This window comes from Plectropomus leopardus, chromosome 3, assembly GCF_008729295.1.
Source record: "Plectropomus leopardus isolate mb chromosome 3, YSFRI_Pleo_2.0, whole genome shotgun sequence".
Lineage (NCBI taxonomy): Eukaryota > Metazoa > Chordata > Actinopteri > Perciformes > Serranidae > Plectropomus > Plectropomus leopardus.
The window spans coordinates 9,015,395-9,034,161 of NC_056465.1; the positions used below are offsets into that span (position 1 = coordinate 9,015,395).

Below are 18,767 nucleotides of genomic sequence, written 5' to 3' on the forward strand. Positions count from 1 at the left end.
ATTAATGGCGTTTTCCTCGGCTGAGCTGTGTGAGCTATGTGAACTAGCAGAAGATGCAGCCTTCCTTCTGCATGGTGATATGGTTAGCAGGTGTAGTTTGATGGAAAATAATTCCTACATGACACTGTTAGTATCTGACACCAAAACAATCTAGACTGGTGAATAGCACTATAGGAAAGAGGAGAAATATGTTGATTTGGGGATGAACTGTCCCTTTAAAGGGAAAATTGCAAAAATATTTTTTCATAGCATTGGGTTTCGGCAGCAGTTCCATTTGTTGGGGCTTCAGCATGAAATGTGTTATTATGTGTGGTCATGTTGGACAGACAGGAGGTGGTTGAGGCTTCAGCTGATGTGCTTCTAATGTTGGTGTTGGTGTAATTGTTCAGGCCAAAGCCCAGTTCTACCTGCGCACTCACATGGCTGATGAGAGTAAGAACGAGTACGCTGCTCAGCTGCAGAACTTCAACGCAGAGCAGTGGAAACATTTCAACAACGCCATACCACACATCTTCAAGGTAAAAAAAATAATAAAAAATACATCCTGCTGTTGCTGCATATCCATGTTTGACTTGGCTTGTAGGAAATATGAATCACAATCTTAACCAAAATTTGAACTATTGTTTAAAATTCCTTTCAGTGAAAAAAAAGGAGTAAATGCTCAACAATATGTGATGCCGTTCTTTTTGTATTAAATAGGCTTCAAATTTTTAATATGATGTTAAAATACAAAAGCAATTGTTTGTCTTTGTTGCACATTAGAACTAGGGTCGGCTGATATTGGTTTTTCAGGGCCAATACCGATTATAATTAGTTAATGACTCTGACAACCAATATTTGGAACCAATATGCATTACAATAAAAATGTAATGTAACATGTTTCTGTCAATATTTAGAATTTGAAATATAAAAATCATTTAAATGTCTTAAGTAAATGTTTAATCATCATATACAGCAAGTTCCTTGCAACTTTTTTATAAATCAAGTGAAAATTTAAATTAAAAAAAAAAATAAAATAAATAAAAATAATTCCCAGAGACTGTACAAAGTACAAAGTGGAAGTGCTGATGCTTTCTTTGCACTTTTTAATTTGTTAATTTTATCGGCGATCATTAAAATAAAACGCCAATACAGATAATCAGCAAAATGCCAAATATCGGCTCGGATAATTGGCCAGGCTGACAATCTGTCACCCCCTAATTATAACATAGATGTCTGAAGAGTACCAGCAGCACAAAAACACTCACATTTTACCTGCTGTTTCACTTATCATTAATGTTTGGAATCAGCTCGTCACTAACAAACTTTATCACTAAAAGTGTCACGTTGACAGAAGGTGTTGGGCCCTGTGTGCCTCATTGAATGTTTAACTGAACAGCTTGTCTCATGTAAAACATTACTAATACACAAGCTATCAGTGCAGGAGCTGGTATCTGACAGCTTGTTAACTGCTAAAAGGCTTGTTGAAGTGTCAGTGTGCGTACTTTGTTATTAGTGTTTATTCCGTTTCCTGTACTCTGTCACAGAATCTGCAGGACATGGACGAACGCCGAACGGTGAAGCTCGGAGAGACGTACCGGAGCTTTGCCGAGGCCGAGCGAAGAGTCATTCCAATCATCTCAAAATGTCTAGATGGAATGGTTTCTGCTGCCAAAGCTGTCGATATGCGAAAGGTACGAAGCAGTGTGGAGTGCGGATGTAAGAAAGGACAGAGGAAAATCTTACAAAGGGTTACAAATGTGAATCTACTGTCAGGGAGGATGGAGATAAGGAAATGGAGAACTGATATTGACTTGGCTTAGTGTCTCCTCTCTCTCTCTGCCACCGCTCATCTGTTTCTATCCTTCCATCTTCCCAGGATTCATCCATCGTTGTGGAGTCGTTTAAATCAGGCTTCGATCCTCCAGGCGACTTCCCCTTCGAAGACTTCAGTCAAAATTTGAGCAGAACAGGTTCAGATGGGACCATCAGCAACACACCCAAAGGAGAGAGAGACAGAGATGGGGCCCCGGGGCCACGACAAGACCCAAAACACCCCATGAGCAGAACCAAGAACAAACTGTGGCTGTTTGGGAAGAAACCAAAGGTACGAAGAGTGAGGGGCACTTGTTGTATTCATGTTGTTATTGATTTAATGAATCAGATGTGCAAGAAAATGTACTATAAGAAATTATTTTAAAGTAAAAACAAACGCTTTGTCATCTAGAAAAACAACTTTATGTCATAGTCATGTCATGTCAGAGAACAAAAAATATTTTTTATCCAAAAACAAAAAAAAGAAGAAGAATCAAGAATAATTGCAGTGACAGTCAGTGTGAATCGACATCCTTCAGAATTATTAAATTACACATCTATTTGCTATATTACTCTGTTTCTAAAAAATAACACCTGATATTCTGAAAACAAGTTCAACTCATTTGGAAACAAGTGGGAGTTGTACAATTAAAAAAAGTTTTTTAGAAAGCTTTTTAAAATTGAAGATATGGCACAAAATTGGAGAAACAATGTTTTTTTTTTACATCTGTGCTTACATAAACAAATGAAGGCAACCACTGTCAAAAATATTTTATTATTAAATCATAGGATGCTTGTTATTTATCTTATTTATATCTATATGGACAATAATGCATTATGACTGAATGGAAATGCTGATAAGGGCTTTTCATAATAAACTGCAGGCATAGTAGTCATAGACAGGGCCTTCAGAATTATATTGTTTCTTTAATTCTCATAAACTGTGACTCAGTTTTCTTTTATGCTGGTGGTTGTCAGTTCACTCTTCAGTAATGTTATTTGGGAAAGTACCAGTGGCTGTCTTCTCCCCAGACTTATTCTAGTTGATGTTGAAGTTTTAATCCCCCACCCTGTAGCTGAACATGAGCTTAGTCACATCCTGGAGACTCGTGTTTTATTACTTTCTCTGCTCCTCAGTTGTATTCTCAGCTTGTCACGAGTTGTAGGTTTTTGTCTCCTTTCCAGGATTTGTAACAACACTGAAATCTTTCCTCAGATACACTCCTTGGACCTTGCCCCTCTTCATAAAAACCATGTTGGTTGATCATTAACTGGCAGCTGTTGGTTTATGTTAGGGTCATCAGCTGCCTCTCAGTATCAGGAACCTGTGTGATGGACAGGGCGTGTGTTTGTGTATATGGCTCAGTTTAATTGTTTAACACGTGGCGCACTAAATTTTCACAGGCGTGTCTCATACAAGTCACAACTTTATAAAGCCACTGAAAACTTGAAACAATTAAAACTGTTCTGAACTTGACAGAAAGAGCCCCGTGGCTCGCACTAAGACGCTGGTTGAGAAAATAAGTTTTCGGGGCCTTTAATAAAATCTCTGCGGCTGACCTCCTGTCGGTTTTTAAACTTAAGTGAGTCAGTTTAAGGTCAGAAAGAAAAAGTCATACACGAGTCATGCTTATGACTCTTTCATGATTTGGTGGGAATCCTGTGAATAATATCCACGTAAACCTAAATGCTTTTAAGGGGCATTTCACCCTAAAATCAAAAATACATATTTTTCCTCTTACCTGTAGAGCTTTTTTATCTAGTTTGTTTTGATGTTAGTTGCTGAATCTTGGAGATATTGGCTGTAGAGGTGTCTGCCTTCTCTCCTATGAAATGGATCTAGATGGCACACAGCTTGTGGTACTCAAAGCGCAGTGTCCACAAATGTGACTCAAGATTCATGCAAGAACTATTTTCTTTCATCTGAACTACACCCACAACCATATCAGCATGCAGAAGGAAGCATTGCATTTACTCCCAGCTCATGTAGCACCACAGAGCCAGCTAACATTACAGCTCAGCCAAGGAGGACGCCATCAATTTTTCCGTCTCGTAATGTCACGAGCACGAGCCTTTAGTTCATGAGTAGATGAACACATCTTTCTGTGCAGTTGGAAGGTGTAGTTCGGTAAAGAAAATAGTTCCTCCATAAAACTGCCGAAAACAAGGTCTGATGATTATCTTGAGTAAGCAGGTCATGATTTCTGGAAAGAGACAATGCATTTGAGTTTTACAAACTTTATTTTTTTGCCCTTTGAGCACCACAAGCCAAGTGCCATCTTCCATTATATTGTAGAGAAGGCAGACATCTCTATGGCTGATATCTCCAACACTCAGCAACTCACATCAAAACAATCTAGCAATACACATAAGAAGAAAAATATATATAATACATATTTTTGATTCTGGACTGAATTGTCCCTGTAATGATAATTAATGTGTTGCCCCGACCTTTGTTTTTGTCCTGTCTCCGTGCTCCTCACTAGTCCCCTTCCTCCCGTCCCCCTCCACCACCCTCCTCCTCCTCCTCTTCCTCCTCCCGTCCCCGGTCCACCGCCAACATTTTTCCTCCACCCCGCTTCAACACTGACTTAGTGAGCCACTATCTGTCTGAGATAAAGACTACAGTACCCAGAATCCCCCAGAATTTGAAGGGCCTGAGGAGAGGGGTGAGACAGGAAATTAAGTTTTAGTGAGTTTGATTTGACAGGGTGACGTGATTTTGGTTTTTCGATTTTCTTTCTACAGGGTGTCTGCAGTTTCTGGAAAACATTGAGTTCAATTTAACTTAACTAAATTGTCTTCAATGGCTTTAAATTTGGTCATCTGAATCCTACATTTTAGGTGTCAACATTTTTTTTTAGAGAGAAGTTTTTCTGCTCAAATCGGTCTGATTTGATTTCTTTTTTAATTGACTTGAAACTGGCAGACACTCTGTTGTGTTGTTTCTCTCACTCATTTCTTTCCTTGGTTTGTGTGTCTTTCTCCCCTTTTCTTTCTTGCTCCCTCTATCTCTGTTGTTTTTCTATGATTCTTTCTTTCCTTTTATTCATGAGACAGATTTTTGCTGCAATCACAAGATGGACGATCCTTGGTGATAGATGGTGTGTGTGTGTGTGTGTGTGTGAGGGATTGGGAGGGTTTGCAGTGCTGTTTGGGGAAAATGTGTTTCCAACATCAGGTGTGTTGCTCCGATGTTGTCCCGAGTTTGCAGTGATCTGTGTATATGTGTGTATGTGTGTGTGTGTGTGTGTGTGTTGGAGTGGCTCTGCTAACAGAGTGTGCTGAAGCAGATATTTCTGCTTTCAGACAGTTTAACTTGTGAATAACAACCCGCCTCAGCGCCAAGCCAGCACAGTGATTGGCTGTCTGCTCTGTCAGAACAGTCTGTGATTGGCTGCTTTTCAAGACCTAACTGTTGGCCTGACTGCTGACATTAAAAACCACTGCTTATGGAATATTATGTCATTTAGACAGACATATTACAGAAAGGGAAAGTTGGGATATGATCTTTTTTAGGAAGTCAGTGAGAAGTGCCTTCTGGAGTTGAGTGGTTATGTTTATTTTTAGTGTTTCTCACCAAAATCAAGCCAAAATAAGAGTGATCAAATGTTTAACATTTGCAAATCACACTTTATTTGATGTTTAAAACCCTACTTTAATAGATGTTAATAACTGATTTCTAATTTTGCTATTTTTTAAAGCAAAAAAAATTTCAGCTTCTCAAATGTGACAGTTTTGCTGATTTTCCTTGATCTATATGATAATAATCTGAATATCTTTAGGTTTTGGATGAAAATAATAATAACAGTAATGTGTATTGCATGGCCCAGGTCTGGCATGGCCATTATACAAACAGAAAAGGAGCCACTCCTAAAAAAAAAAAAAAAGTTCTGTAGGGCTCCTACTGGTTAAAACTCCACAGGGTACTGGTAATGAATTGTAAAAATTGTCTTAATAGCAATATAACAGAATTAATTTTTTTCTAGCCTTTTTTTCTCATAATTCAACCATGAAAAGCCTCTTAGTTATTGGAAGTTTTCTAATTTTATGCCAAAGAGAATCAAATAAAAACTGTTGCTTCTTTTAACAAGAAAACATCCCTAGTTGCTCACTGATGAAAGCAGGAAATAAAATCAGAAATGAGAACACCAGCAGGCTACTCTAACTATTCAGTAGTTCATGCGCATTAATTGATATGATCTCTGTGAGAATATTTACACTAGCTTTTGTGCAATGATTCTCTTCTGATTTTGTCTCCACCTTCTGGGAACACTGGGATCACGAATCAGTCTGACTGGTTTTCATGTTCACCAGCTGATGTGTTGGTGGCTGTTTGACTTACTGACAACTAACCAGCATCCCATGTTGTTTGTCTTTTTTTTTTACTGTAACGGTTAATGCGTCAGTGGTCAATCAAAATGGTAAGTGTATGCGACAGTGTGTCTATAGAGTAGTTATAAGGAGACCCAGCAGTGTCGTGCATGAACCCTCACTATATAGGACTTCCCATAGTGCCTAATATATGAACCCAGTAGTGATAGTTAAGACTCCTCACCTGGTTAAAATAGATTTCCTGCGTTACATCCACATAAATACAAATAGAATCCCCACTGTTAGTCCATTTTAATGTTAGTGATTGTACAGTATACCTGGTCAGTACTGACACAGTCCCAATAGTGTGCTTAGGTAATTTCAGAAGCAAAATTATTATCATTTCAAAGCAACAAGAAAGAAAAAAAAAAACCTTTTTAAGACTTTAAATGTTTGAATACCAATCCGGCAATCAATTATTGATTGTAAATCTCGATTTTCTTACATTTCTGTGTGTTTCTGAGGTCACAAATAAAATTTTCAGCCTTAACATGCATCAGTCAGTTTTAATCTGACATTTTGAGAGATTTTTTTTCAGTTGAGCATTGATAACATGATGATTATCTGCCTTTTATTATATCTATTTAAATCTGTGCAACGGCTACGTGCTGATTAAAGCTACGTATTTCAACTCTCGACCTGCGAAAGTGGAGGCAGTTCAGTGGTGTAATTACTGCTTTAACAGATCTCTCTACACCTCAGGGAAACCTATTGATTAATCTTTATTCCATCGGTTGTATTTTCCAGGACCATACTTCACATCATCACTCACTTCATTCTAAGTTGGTTTGTAGTTTAACATGTGTCCGTTTTGTTACCACCAGGCCCCATCTTTGGAGGATTTCAGCCACTTACCCCCCGAGCAGAGGAGGAAGAGGCTGCAGCACAGGATCGACGAACTCAGCAAAGAGCTCCAGAAAGAGATGGATCAGAGGTAAGGCTTTACCCACAATGCATTGCCCAGTTCATATGAAAGAAAATAAGCCTTCGATGATGTGCTTATGTTGTTCCACACATTCATGACCTGTGAACTGCTTATTAGTCCATCCCATAAACTCCAGTGCATGTTTATCTTGTGTCTTTCAGAGACGCCCTGAACAAGATGAAGGATGTGTACGAGAAGAATCCACAGATGGGAGACCCCAACAGCTTGCAGCCCAAAATATCAGAGACCATATGCAACATGGAGAAACTGCGCTCGGAAATTCACAAAAACGAGGTAAGAAAGGGCTGAGTGTAAAACCTGAGAATGATGGAAAGGGGTGAAAAAGTCCCAGTTTAATATTATCTCAAGTCTTTGGTAGCAGGTGAAAGCTTCATCTCCTGATCAACAATGTAAAGAGATACTCTGTGGATGATACTGGTGTTAGTCAGACGATACTACCTGCAGTATTAACGGAAATCTCCTCTTTCTCTGTTTCTCTCTCTTTGCTGATAGACTTGGTTATCTGAGGTGGAGGGAAAGCAGAGCTCCAGAGGTGACAGAAGACACAGCGCTGACAACCACCATCACACTCCTCAAGGCAGGGAGAGGTAAAGTCCTTCACCAAAACACACAAAAAATATACACAGTGAGAAAGCAAGAGGTCAGGGCAAATGATTGAACATTTGGCATTTATGAAAGACATGGACAGAGTCAAGAGTAATGTTTCTCTGTTTTTCAAATTTTAAGTGAATCAGTGTAATAAGCAGTATTTACAGTTGAGCTATGCATGAGTTTCTCGACAAAACACAAGTTATTTTATATAAACAATGCAGAAAACTGTTTTTAAAAAAACTCACATTTGTTCTTAACTTACGGAGTCTGTAATTTTGGAATCATTTTCTAGGAACTTTTCCACAAAGATTATTGTCATCTGATACTGATTATTGGTAGAACAGAGGATGAGTTCAACTGGTATTGCTATTCAAGTAATACATATTAATAATCATTTAATATATATTGATCTATTAATTTTATGTATATCAATAATCATGTTTATATTCAGAAAATATATATATATATATTAATTGCTTGTAAAACCTTGAGTATTTTCATCAGTGCGCAGCAGGTTTAGCTAAACATGTAAAATGGGATATGTGTATACAAGCAAGCATACAATTCAACAAATATGAAGGATATTAGTCAGAAATAAATTCATTACTTCGGGTTCAAATGGAGCTTTTTCATTATAATTTGTGTCAGATTACATTATTATTTGCAGAAATCTTCCTCGATCCTTATAAGGAAATGATTCCGAAATTGCAGACTCATTTAAATAAAGCATATTCAATCAGTCTGCATGTGAATGTTCACCTTTTTTCCATTGTTGCACATGATTTAAGGATTTATTCCAAACTGCAGACGTCTCAACACTGGTTTATCTCTTATATTTCTGCTTTTTCCTTCATGGGGAATAATTTACTGCACGTCTGGTCTTTGCTATCATATCCAAGCAAAGAAGCTGCGATGTATGTTAACTATGCAAACACAAAGCTCAGTGGTGTTGCTTGTCCCCTGTCAGTCCTGAGGGCAGTTACACAGACGACACCAGTCAGGAGCATCACAAACCTCAGCAGCGCTCCAGTCCTCCACAGCCCGGGCAACCCAACCCCGACCCGCACGAGTTTGATGACGAATTCGATGACGACGACCCGCTGCCCGTCATCGGACACTGCAAAGCGCTCTACTCCTTCGATGGTATGTAAAATCAGTGGGAACTTTTGGGAAATCTCCTCAGGTAACCATGTTAGGCAATGTGACACTGCTATAATACAAATCCAAACAAGCTAGCAGACAACTTTACGTGACAGAAACATAATGCTATTTTAGCTGTAACACAGTCAGTTCTCATATTGCTGATGTTATAAAAAAAAAAAAAAAAGATTAACCAACATTGGATATCCCTTCGCCTTGACTGGCACTTTTGATTATCCTGTATGTATTTGTATTAAGTGTAAACAAAATAGAATGTTTATGTGTTCCAACATCAAAACTACATTATCAAAAAGTAGTTTAAGACCAAAACTAACCTTGCTGTGTGTTCTATGGTTTATTTTTTATCTTAGGTCAGAATGAGGGGACACTGGTGATGGCAGAAGATGAGGTAATGCTCCTTCCTTCAACACATACACATGCTAGTTTATTTAGACTCAATCCCACATGCACCATCACGCTAATGTAAATACTCACTAGAGCCACCAAATGTGGATTCATCCGCTGCTGAAAATAGTCCCCCAACAAAAGCTCTGCTTCCTTTTAATTGAGTAATGTTTGCTAACAGCTGCAGTCACCAGCTTTTTAAGAAAATTGTGTTGATAACAACAATATTCAACAATATTAGAATAGTTCCAGCCTTATAGTTTAACAATCAGAGCCCCTGTGTAAGGTTTCAAATTAATTGACGTTGGCAACTCCTAGTGGTAATATAAAAAATGACACTATTGTAATAACATTTACAGAAAAGTGTTTCCTCTCAACTAATCCAACCTGAACACAAAAACAATAACAACACATAGTTTACATGAAGTTTCAATGGGGTTGTGTCATTTGTTTACAAACAAAAATGTGTGTCATTGAGATAAATTGCCAGATGATATTTTTATTAAATTTAAAAACTACACTATAAGGCTTTAAAATAAATATCTTGGCTTTGCTGTAGTTAACCCTTTGAAACCTGAGAAAATTGACCCGATTTAGTTCAAGAACATAAGAAGAAGGCAACAAGAAAATATTGCTAAGAAAATACCTAAAAATTAACTGAAAAATTTTAAAACAAAGAAAAAAATAAACGAAGAAATGCCCTGACCCCGAAGGAAGCACTAATATATATATATACATACACACACACACACACACACAATATATAAATATATATATATATATATATATATATATATATATATATTCTAAACACATAATTATAAAAACAGTTTTAGTCTTTTTCTCTTTTTCTTCTTTCTTTCTGTTATAATTTTTCTCTTTCTTACTTATTTTTAAGGTCATTTTTCTCATCACCTTTAATTAATTTCTTGCCAAGTTGCTTATTGCCTTTTTGCCACATTTTCAAAATAAATCAAACCAATCTAATCAGGTTTCAAAGGTTTAAATGCTTGTGAAAGGTGTCCGAGCGCAACACACGAAAAGCGATGATGATCTAGGTTTCAAAGGGTTAATGGGACACCTCTGTTCTAAAAAATAGACTTCATTTACTCAATAAGTGAGAATCTACAGATTTTGTTGTATGATTTAAATAATTATCCAAAAAGTCACGTTAAAAATTGTATCTTTTTCTGCTGCAGGTGTTGTACATCATCGAGGAGGATAAGGGCGACGGCTGGACGAGGGCGAGGAAGCAGAGCGGAGAGGAAGGCTACGTCCCCACCTCCTACGTAGAAATCACCATGGAGAAAAACAGCAAAGGTGCTGTCACCTACATCTGAAGCTAACCCTGTGGTCTGTCCTCTCATCCTGTCTGTCCTCCTCTCCATCCTCCCTGCTCTCTGTTCCTCAACATAACACTACAAAAAAGACAAAAAAAGACAGCATCTCAGTACCTGCATGGACATTCATCTGCTCTGTCTCTGTCCTCCTGTTCATCCCTCTAACCCTGTAATCATTTGTCCTCCTCTCATATCTGTGGGACTGCTGTTTCAGAGGTGAGTGTCTGAGCACGGACACGAACAGGACAAACATATTTGACGGTGTTTGATTTGTATATTGTATATGAAGCATTGCTGTGTGTGTGTGTGTGTGTGTGTGTGTGTGTGTGTGTGTGTGTGTGTGTGTGTGTGTGAAAGATGTCTCCACTGCTGTTTTGAGCCTTATGTCGAGGCTACACCACTTCTTATCGATCAAAGTGTTGAAGTTTGATGTAATATATTTAGAGAGGATTTATTTTTTAATTATGTTAATGTTTCTTTTTTAAACCGGAGACATTTATAACTGATTTGAAGCTCTTTGGCTCCGTGTGTTGACATTCTAATCTGATGTTTTATCTGTCTGATTGCTGTGTGTGTGTGTGTGTGTGTGCGTGCGTGTGTGCGTGCGCATGCAGTTTATTTTTTCGGTTGTTACCTGTGCCATCACACTAAATGTGGAACACTTGTAGAGGTTTGTCTGGTTTCAGTCTGGTTGGTGTTGTGTCATGCAGTTACAGGCTGATTTAAGCTTTTTAATGTTGTGTGTCCTTTCAGAGCAGAGCTGGAAGTTTTAAAGGATAAGGCTGGTGTTAATCTTTATTTTTGTTATTGTCAACAAAACGCATGAAAAGACCAAAACCAACAAAGTGATTCTGTCTGTGGCCCCAATGCTCATTGGTTCCTACTGATACGTATGTCTTAAAAAAGGTCACACATTTACGATCTGCATCAGACCCTGAAGCAGCTGAGTGATTGACTTTTATAGCAACAAATGAAGTAAAACTGTCAGTTAAAAATGCAAATAAGATCTAAAAGAAAAGCTTTTTAACCACTAAATTGGCATGAGGGGAGTCCTCTATCATATTTGAACTCTAAATTCATTTAGATTGAAGGTAAACTTTACAGATTTTTCTTTCATCTTCACATACAGCCCACACTGCAGTGACACAGAGCTGGCTGAAAATCTGCAAAGTTTCCCTTTGAATCTCTCTTCGGTACAAATCAAATTCACTAGTGGTCCAGACCTCTCATACAAGTTCTGTATAAGTGACTTCTCCACAGGGGGAAAACACTGACTTATTAATAAATGTCTCAAAGTAGCCAAAGATTGAGCATCTCTGACTATTTTAGGATTTTTAGACACCAAGATGTCAAAATATCTTTTTTTTTTTTTTTTTTTTTTTTTAAAAGCACAAATCAGATAAAATCAGAAATAAATAATATTATATAGTATTATAATAATACATAATATTAATATATAATATTCTAAAAAATATATATATTTTTTGTTATAAATATTTGTCTCTTTAAGGGGTTGTAACTCCCAGGTTGGGAAGCAAAGAGGAATAGGAGTTACACAGCGCACACTTTGTTAGTGCGATTGAGTCATTGTTTGTTTGTTTTTTTCATGGTTAACAATAAGACAATTTTCTATACCACCAGCTGCATTCTTTCATTTTAAATTTAGAAACCTGAAGTTACTAGATAAAGCTAGATAGTGTGAAGGAGGGTGTATGAATCATCTTTATAATTCTCACCGACAAATCATGTACTTTGTTATCTTGCACTCATAAAGCGACTGTTCTTGGTCATTGTTTGAGTCTCTGATTAAAAGCAGCTCTGATCATTAGAGTTTCCATCAGTATCCATGATAGTATAATTCTTTACTACAGGTGTTTCATTTGCCAGCTGAACATCTCAGCAGCTAACTGGGAAGTTTTATTTGTAGGAGTTATCATGTTTTCAGTTATAACTCAGTTACTGGTAAAATGTGTATAAAGAGGTGGCTGCCAAAAGTACAAAAAAAAATAACTATTTTTCTCCTTTTTCCACTGTGTATCAGATGTGAATCTGTCATTTATATACTTCATTCACTTCATTCCTACCTTTCCTGTTTCCCTGTCCCTCCAGTTTATCATTCCCTCCTGTTCTTTTTCCTCCACCTCTCTCTCTTTTGATCCCTCCTTCCCTGCCTTGTTTTTGTCATTTTTCTTCTCTACTTTTCTTGTTCTAGTTGTTTGTTTCCTTATGTCCTTTTATTTACTTTATTTACTTTACTTTTCCTTTTTGTACCTCTTGTGAATTGTCTCTACCGTGATCAAAAATCTTAAAGTCTTTTTAATTTCCTCTGAATCAACACTTTTACTCTGTTAGAACACACTTCCTTCCCACTCTTCAGTCATGTTTGTGTGTTACAGTGTGTGTGTGAGAGAGAATCACAGCCCATTGTGTGTCTTGTAGTAACTCACTCTCTCCTCTATGTGACTGCAGGTTCCTGAGGGCTGCAGGGTGGCCGGGCGATTTGATTGGCTGGTGGAGGGCTCACGCTGATTGCTGATTATTATTGGTGGTGGTGGTGGGGGTGACCCAAAAAAGAGAATAATGAGGGGATAAAGGGGGGTAGAGAGGGAAAGAGAGGGATGGGAGACAGGTTTGCATGTCTGCATGCTCACATATCCATAATCAGCAAAGCATTGTGGGTTATTAGAGGAAGAGGGGAGCTTCATAAGTAGAAGACAAGATGACCAAAAAGACACTAATGACATTTAATAGCTTAAGAAGTGGCAGCCGCTTCAGAAGTCCCGTTCTAAAGTGCAGGAGATATTTTTGACAAGTTGCAAAAGTTTGACACTTCAGCAGCAGGGGACATTTGTGCTCGTCCACAGCGGTGAGGACCACATTCCCTCTGCTGTGATGCTGGATTGCAAGATGAAGCAACTATCAGACATTGATGAGAAAAAAACTGAAGGTGCAACTTGTCACTTCCTGTTTTTTTAAGGGTCTTAAACCTTTTGAAATCTATGCAAATTGACATGAATTCTTTCAAAGGCATGAGAGGAAAAGAAGGCAATGAGCAACTTAATTAAAATAGGCCAAAAAAAATTGCAAGAAATTTGCAAAAAGTTAAACAACATAAAAGTAAAAATCAAGAACACCTTTTTAAAAAGGAAAAAAGTTTTATTTTGTAGAATAACCACATGAATGATGATTTTTTTTAAAATCACCCTATACCTTTTTTTCCACCCTTTTTTTGCCAATTGCAGGACATTTTTTTCCAAATTGTTTATTGCCTTTTTTCCCCCAAAATTTTTCAAAATATTTTAAACCAATTTTCTCAGATTTCAGAGGTTTAGAGGCTTGTTAAAGACCTGTGAATGCAACACAAGAAAGCTGATGCAATCCAGGTGTTAAGGGTAGAAAGATGGGACTTCTGTGACGGCCACATACATTTCTTCTGCGATCACAGGGTAAAAACCTGCTGATGTTTTGCTCCCTGTGGATTCAAACATTCAAGCATGTAGCATCTTGTTTTAACCTCTGACAGCAAATTGGGAGCACGTTATCTGACCTCATTAAATGGGGCGTGGCTAAAGGTAACATACAAGCATAATTGAGGGTTTCAGCTCACAGAGAGCAGCGCAGCAGCAGGGTTTTCCCTGATTTGTTGTGGATTTAGCCTAAAATGTCAGACAGGTGCATCATCCCACCTTCACTGTCTGCTTTGTGCTTTAACAGGATGGGTTGCTGTTCATGAATCTAATCACTGGCCTCTGTAGGTGCTGGTTAAAGCATTGGAGGAAATATTTCTCTAAACCTTTTGAAGTAGAAACTTTTCACTTAAATATATTAACCCCTTAAACCATAAAATGACATTTTCATGCATTCTCATCACAAAAAAGACATGGCAACTGAGCAACCAGATATGCCGAGAAAGTCTTCAAGATGCAGCTGAAAGCTCTGGAAACATCTAGTAAGTGATTTTTGTAATGACCTTTTTTGTGTCAAATAGCTATTTCCAAAGAATAGTCCTAAAGCTCAAAATTAAATGACAAATTTGCCTTTTTTCTTTGAGCTCTCAGCCTGCAATTCTCAATTTTTCCACGTTTGCCGTTTGTACTTGAATATTTGTAAAATATTTAAATATTTCTCTCTACCAAACCTTCTGCTCCAGCTCGTTGTAAGAGAAAATCAGTTGATTTTAATCTCAGAATTCAGGGTTTGTTACCTTTCAGGGTCAGTTGTGCTTCCAGTATTTGCTGCCACTAACAACGTCAGTCCTGCATTTATTCGTGTCATTTTCATCATCATCATCATCATCTGTGTACTGTTGGTGATGTCTGCCTGCCTGCCTGAGCCACTCTGCTCCTCATGCCTGCCCTCACCCTCACCCTCATACAGTCGCATGTACGTAACGTGTCCCAAACATGATCAAGCGTTTCATGTGTGACTTTAACTGCAACTTTATATGTGTGTGTGTGTGTGTGTGTGTGTGTGTGTGTGTAAAACTTTGGCTTATGTGTGCGTTGAATGCTGCGTCATTGTGATGTTTTAATGGAAATCCAGCATGTTTGATTTTATTTTTTGTGCGTTTAATGTTACTCTTCAGGCAGATAGCAGGACTATCAGGTGAATACAGGACCTCGCTACCCCTCTTTCTTTCCCCACCTGTCCTCCTTTTCCGCCTGGGTTGTATAATTACACCAATTGACCAGCAGGTAGCAGCCTTCCCTCACCAAAAACACAGCTCGGCTCGATTCGCTTTTAATAACGCCAAACTTAAAGAGGAGCTCCGGCGTCTTTGCAGTCAGACTCTGCCTTAAAACTTCATGTCGTTTTACCGTGGAGGGATTATTCCACACATATCTGGATCTGTCTGCTCTTCCGCCTGACTACATCTCCCATCAGCCACCTTGGGCTCAGCCTCGCTTCCTTTGGGGACTCTCAACTGCATCTCCATTAAAAAAAGAAGTTTTCCCATTTAATCAGTTGTATTTGTGAATGTGACGACACGCGCGCATGTATCAACAACACGTGCGCATACTTACGGAAGGCCAAACAGGTCAAAAACACGTGTTGAATTATGGCACGTTTGGCTCTCTATACACATTGACATGTAAATGTGTGTACATGTCCCTTTGTTACATGTGTGACCGTAGTTTTTTTTTTTTTTTACCATTGAATGATTTGTACATATTAACATCTTTAATGTCACGCTGAATGTGTTTCCATGGTGATTGTTTTTAGGTTTGTTTGATTGACACTCTTCATGAGAGGCAACAAGGTTTGAATTGAACTGATGCACTTTGCCCTGAAGTACTACAGCATTTGAATCTGATTATATGAATGAATGAATGTGTGTGGTCTGCTGAGAGAGGGGGTGAACTTAATGAATGACCACTGTGTAGCAGCGAGAAACAAAAAAAGCTTGAGAAACTTTCTCTTTCTGATGGTTTTTATACTCTTTTTGTAACGAGCAATGAAAAACGTTTGATTTGCATGATTTTCTAGATTCTTTGAATTCATCTTTTCATCTCTCTGGTGATTGTTTTTTTAACCGTTCACTGTATCTCTTCAATAGACTAACAAAACTACACACCAGGAGTAAAGTTTGACTTTCTATTGACGCTATTTAAGACAAAAATGCCACTAATAATCCGGCTGCTTGTCAGTATAAACAGCAGGCGACGCCTCCGTTGTAATCTGTGTTTCTTTGACGAAGCTGTGAAATGTAAAGAATGATGCTGTCGCTGTTGTTACTTGAACTTTGGGTCAGGCTTCTACACATTTCCTCTCCTATCTGCGACCGTTTTGCAACAGAGAAATTATTATTATTATTATTATTATTAAATTTGCTTTCCACAGTTTCATGTTTTACACTTTGTACGGATCAAACTAACAAGACACGGACCCTGTTACCTCCAGGCAGAGCCAGGCTAGCTGTTTCCCCTGTTCCCAGTCTTTATGCTAAGCTGAGCTATTTGGCTGCTTGCTATAGCTTCAGATTTATCATAAAGATACTAGATTGATATTGATCTTGTCATCTAACTTTCTGCAAGAAACTGAAAAAAGATGTTTGTAGGTGTTTATCCGTAATGTCCAACTTTTTTTTTTTTTTTAAAGAATTGTCTGGTTACTTTCATTTGTGCCATTTTGCATCCCAAGTTCAACCCTGTTTCTGCAGATTTTGCTTCTCAAGATGACAAATTGCAAACCATCCATGCTTTTTGTTTTGCGTACACATCATGGATAGCTGCAACTGCTAGCCTGCTTGTGATTCTTGAAATTGAGCTCAAACTTTATGTTTTTTGCCCCTTTTTGAAATCTAAACACATAAATGTGCAGTCAAGTGTTGCATATTTGTTTTTGTTCTCTTATTTTTTTCCAGTGGTAATATGTCACTCAATCCATTTTCAGTTTTAAAGCAGTTCAGGTTGCAGCAAATTATTTTTGATAATTGATTTATCAAGTTTGATTGTATGGTCCATAAAATGTTAAAATAAAATAGTAAATAATACCTATCAAAAATTTTATCAGCCTAAGGTAATGTCTTCCAGTTTTCTTTAACAAAACAGTCCAAAACCCAAAGATATTCAATTAATGATATAAAATGGAGAAAAAAAATACAGCAAATTTAAGAGAATATTTGTTTGCTACATTACTTTTTTTTAAAATCAGGTTGCAGCACTAAAACCAGTTGCTTGCTTGTAAATGTGCACTCAGATTTATACGTAGTGGAGACGATAATCCTCTGACGTGATGTGTGACGAAGTGATGAACAATACTGTCACCTCTGTTTCTTGCTTAATTAGCATTAATGTTGCTGTGAGGATGCTTACGTGACGTGTTTTACTAACTCTTAAACAGACGGTGCACCTCAAATGTTTCACTTTCTGAAATTTCATTCTCTGAGTGTGCTCATTAGATATGTTTGGAGTGTACCGTCCCTTTAATAATCAAAGGATATGAGATATCAGTAGTAATGCAGCAGCTTTGAAATGAGTAAAATTCACCAAAAAGTCCCAATCAGTTTCTTTTTTTAAGCATAAATATACATATACAAACTGTGAGCTGAGTATTATAATAGCCACTGTACTGTAATTCAGAGTATTATGCAAAAACATAATTAAAAAAAGCAGCTTTGAGATGTTAAATATGACAAAGTCCCTGCCAAGCTACTGTGAGTGTGGTGCTGTTCACCACCCGGAAAAAAGAAACTTGTACATTCCTCTTGTTTTAAACTCTGATCATGTTTGTCCTGTGGAAACTTTGTACAGACTCTCTCCAGCTGTTTATAACTCCTAAACTTTTTTTTTGTAAAATCAGCATCAGCATCAACACCAATCACAGTAAATAATAAAAAACAGCAGCAGGTACAAAGGTGGTTCTGCAGGAAATCAGCATCCATTGTAATGTGTGTTTTTACCATGTTGTATATGTTGTAATAACCAATGGCAGTACTTCTCTTTCCATATTGTTGTGCACATCTTTTTACTTTGAATGTTGTCAGACACTTTGTGAAGAAATTGCTTCTTTTTTTTCTTCTTCCAAGATATTGTTCTAATAAAATAAGCAGCAATGAAAAGTATTCTGTGACATTTTCTCTGCGCAAAAGTGATTAATTTGAATTCAGCTGCCACTTCTGACCCATGACTGTCCGATAGGACACGCGTGAGTACTTTGTGTAATATAACAAGTAAAATAGCTTTAAAATGCAGTCAACATTTGGCAGAGGATAAGTACCTTGGTCTACATCTACTGCATTAATCATAACTAAACACAAAACCTTCAAACGTGAAGTGAATTTTTCAACCAAGAAGTGAGTTGACCTTTTGCAGATCGTACACCATATTTATTAAATCTTTCCACAGTAGTTCATAATAATATAAACATATTAAAATCATCGACATCACTTTTTACAGTCAGTCTTCTACAGAAAATATGTACAGTCTATTATTAACATGCTAACATCTTAAATATGTACAACTTTAGTCTCTCACATGTTAATGTCTTTTCAACTTCTCTTTATCATTTCATTTAGGTTTATGCAGAAACAAAAATATTTTCATCTGGGAAAAAAAATTCTAGCTACATTTACACATATACAAGAAGTATGAATTGCTACAAATCAGATTTTCTGCTCCTTCTGCCAGTAAATATAGTAAAAAAAAAAAAAAAAAAAAAGACTCTTCAAGTTTTTG

The 18,767-nt window shown here is 37.4% G+C and overlaps 1 protein-coding gene across 2 annotated transcripts in view; it reads left to right on the forward strand.

Annotated features, from left to right (window-relative positions):
* fnbp1l (formin binding protein 1-like) overlaps positions 1-13,684 on the forward strand; it is a 49,677-nt gene extending 35,993 nt beyond the window's left edge. Inside the window, exons 7-16 of one of the 2 annotated variants that reach the window (XM_042481983.1) lie at positions 390-518; positions 1,527-1,673; positions 1,859-2,086; positions 6,993-7,102; positions 7,255-7,387; positions 7,607-7,701; positions 8,673-8,848; positions 9,217-9,254; positions 10,450-10,570; positions 13,060-13,684. In XM_042481983.1, the coding sequence (XP_042337917.1) occupies positions 390-518; positions 1,527-1,673; positions 1,859-2,086; positions 6,993-7,102; positions 7,255-7,387; positions 7,607-7,701; positions 8,673-8,848; positions 9,217-9,254; positions 10,450-10,570; positions 13,060-13,067 (1,185 nt within the window). In that variant the 3' untranslated portion in view covers positions 13,068-13,684. Of the gene's footprint in view, positions 1-389; positions 519-1,526; positions 1,674-1,858; positions 2,087-6,992; positions 7,103-7,254; positions 7,388-7,606; positions 7,702-8,672; positions 8,849-9,216; positions 9,255-10,449; positions 10,679-13,059 lie in introns of those variants that run through there. The other variant, XM_042481977.1, reaches the window with a different exon arrangement.
* Positions 13,685-18,767: the final 5,083 nt, after the last annotated feature.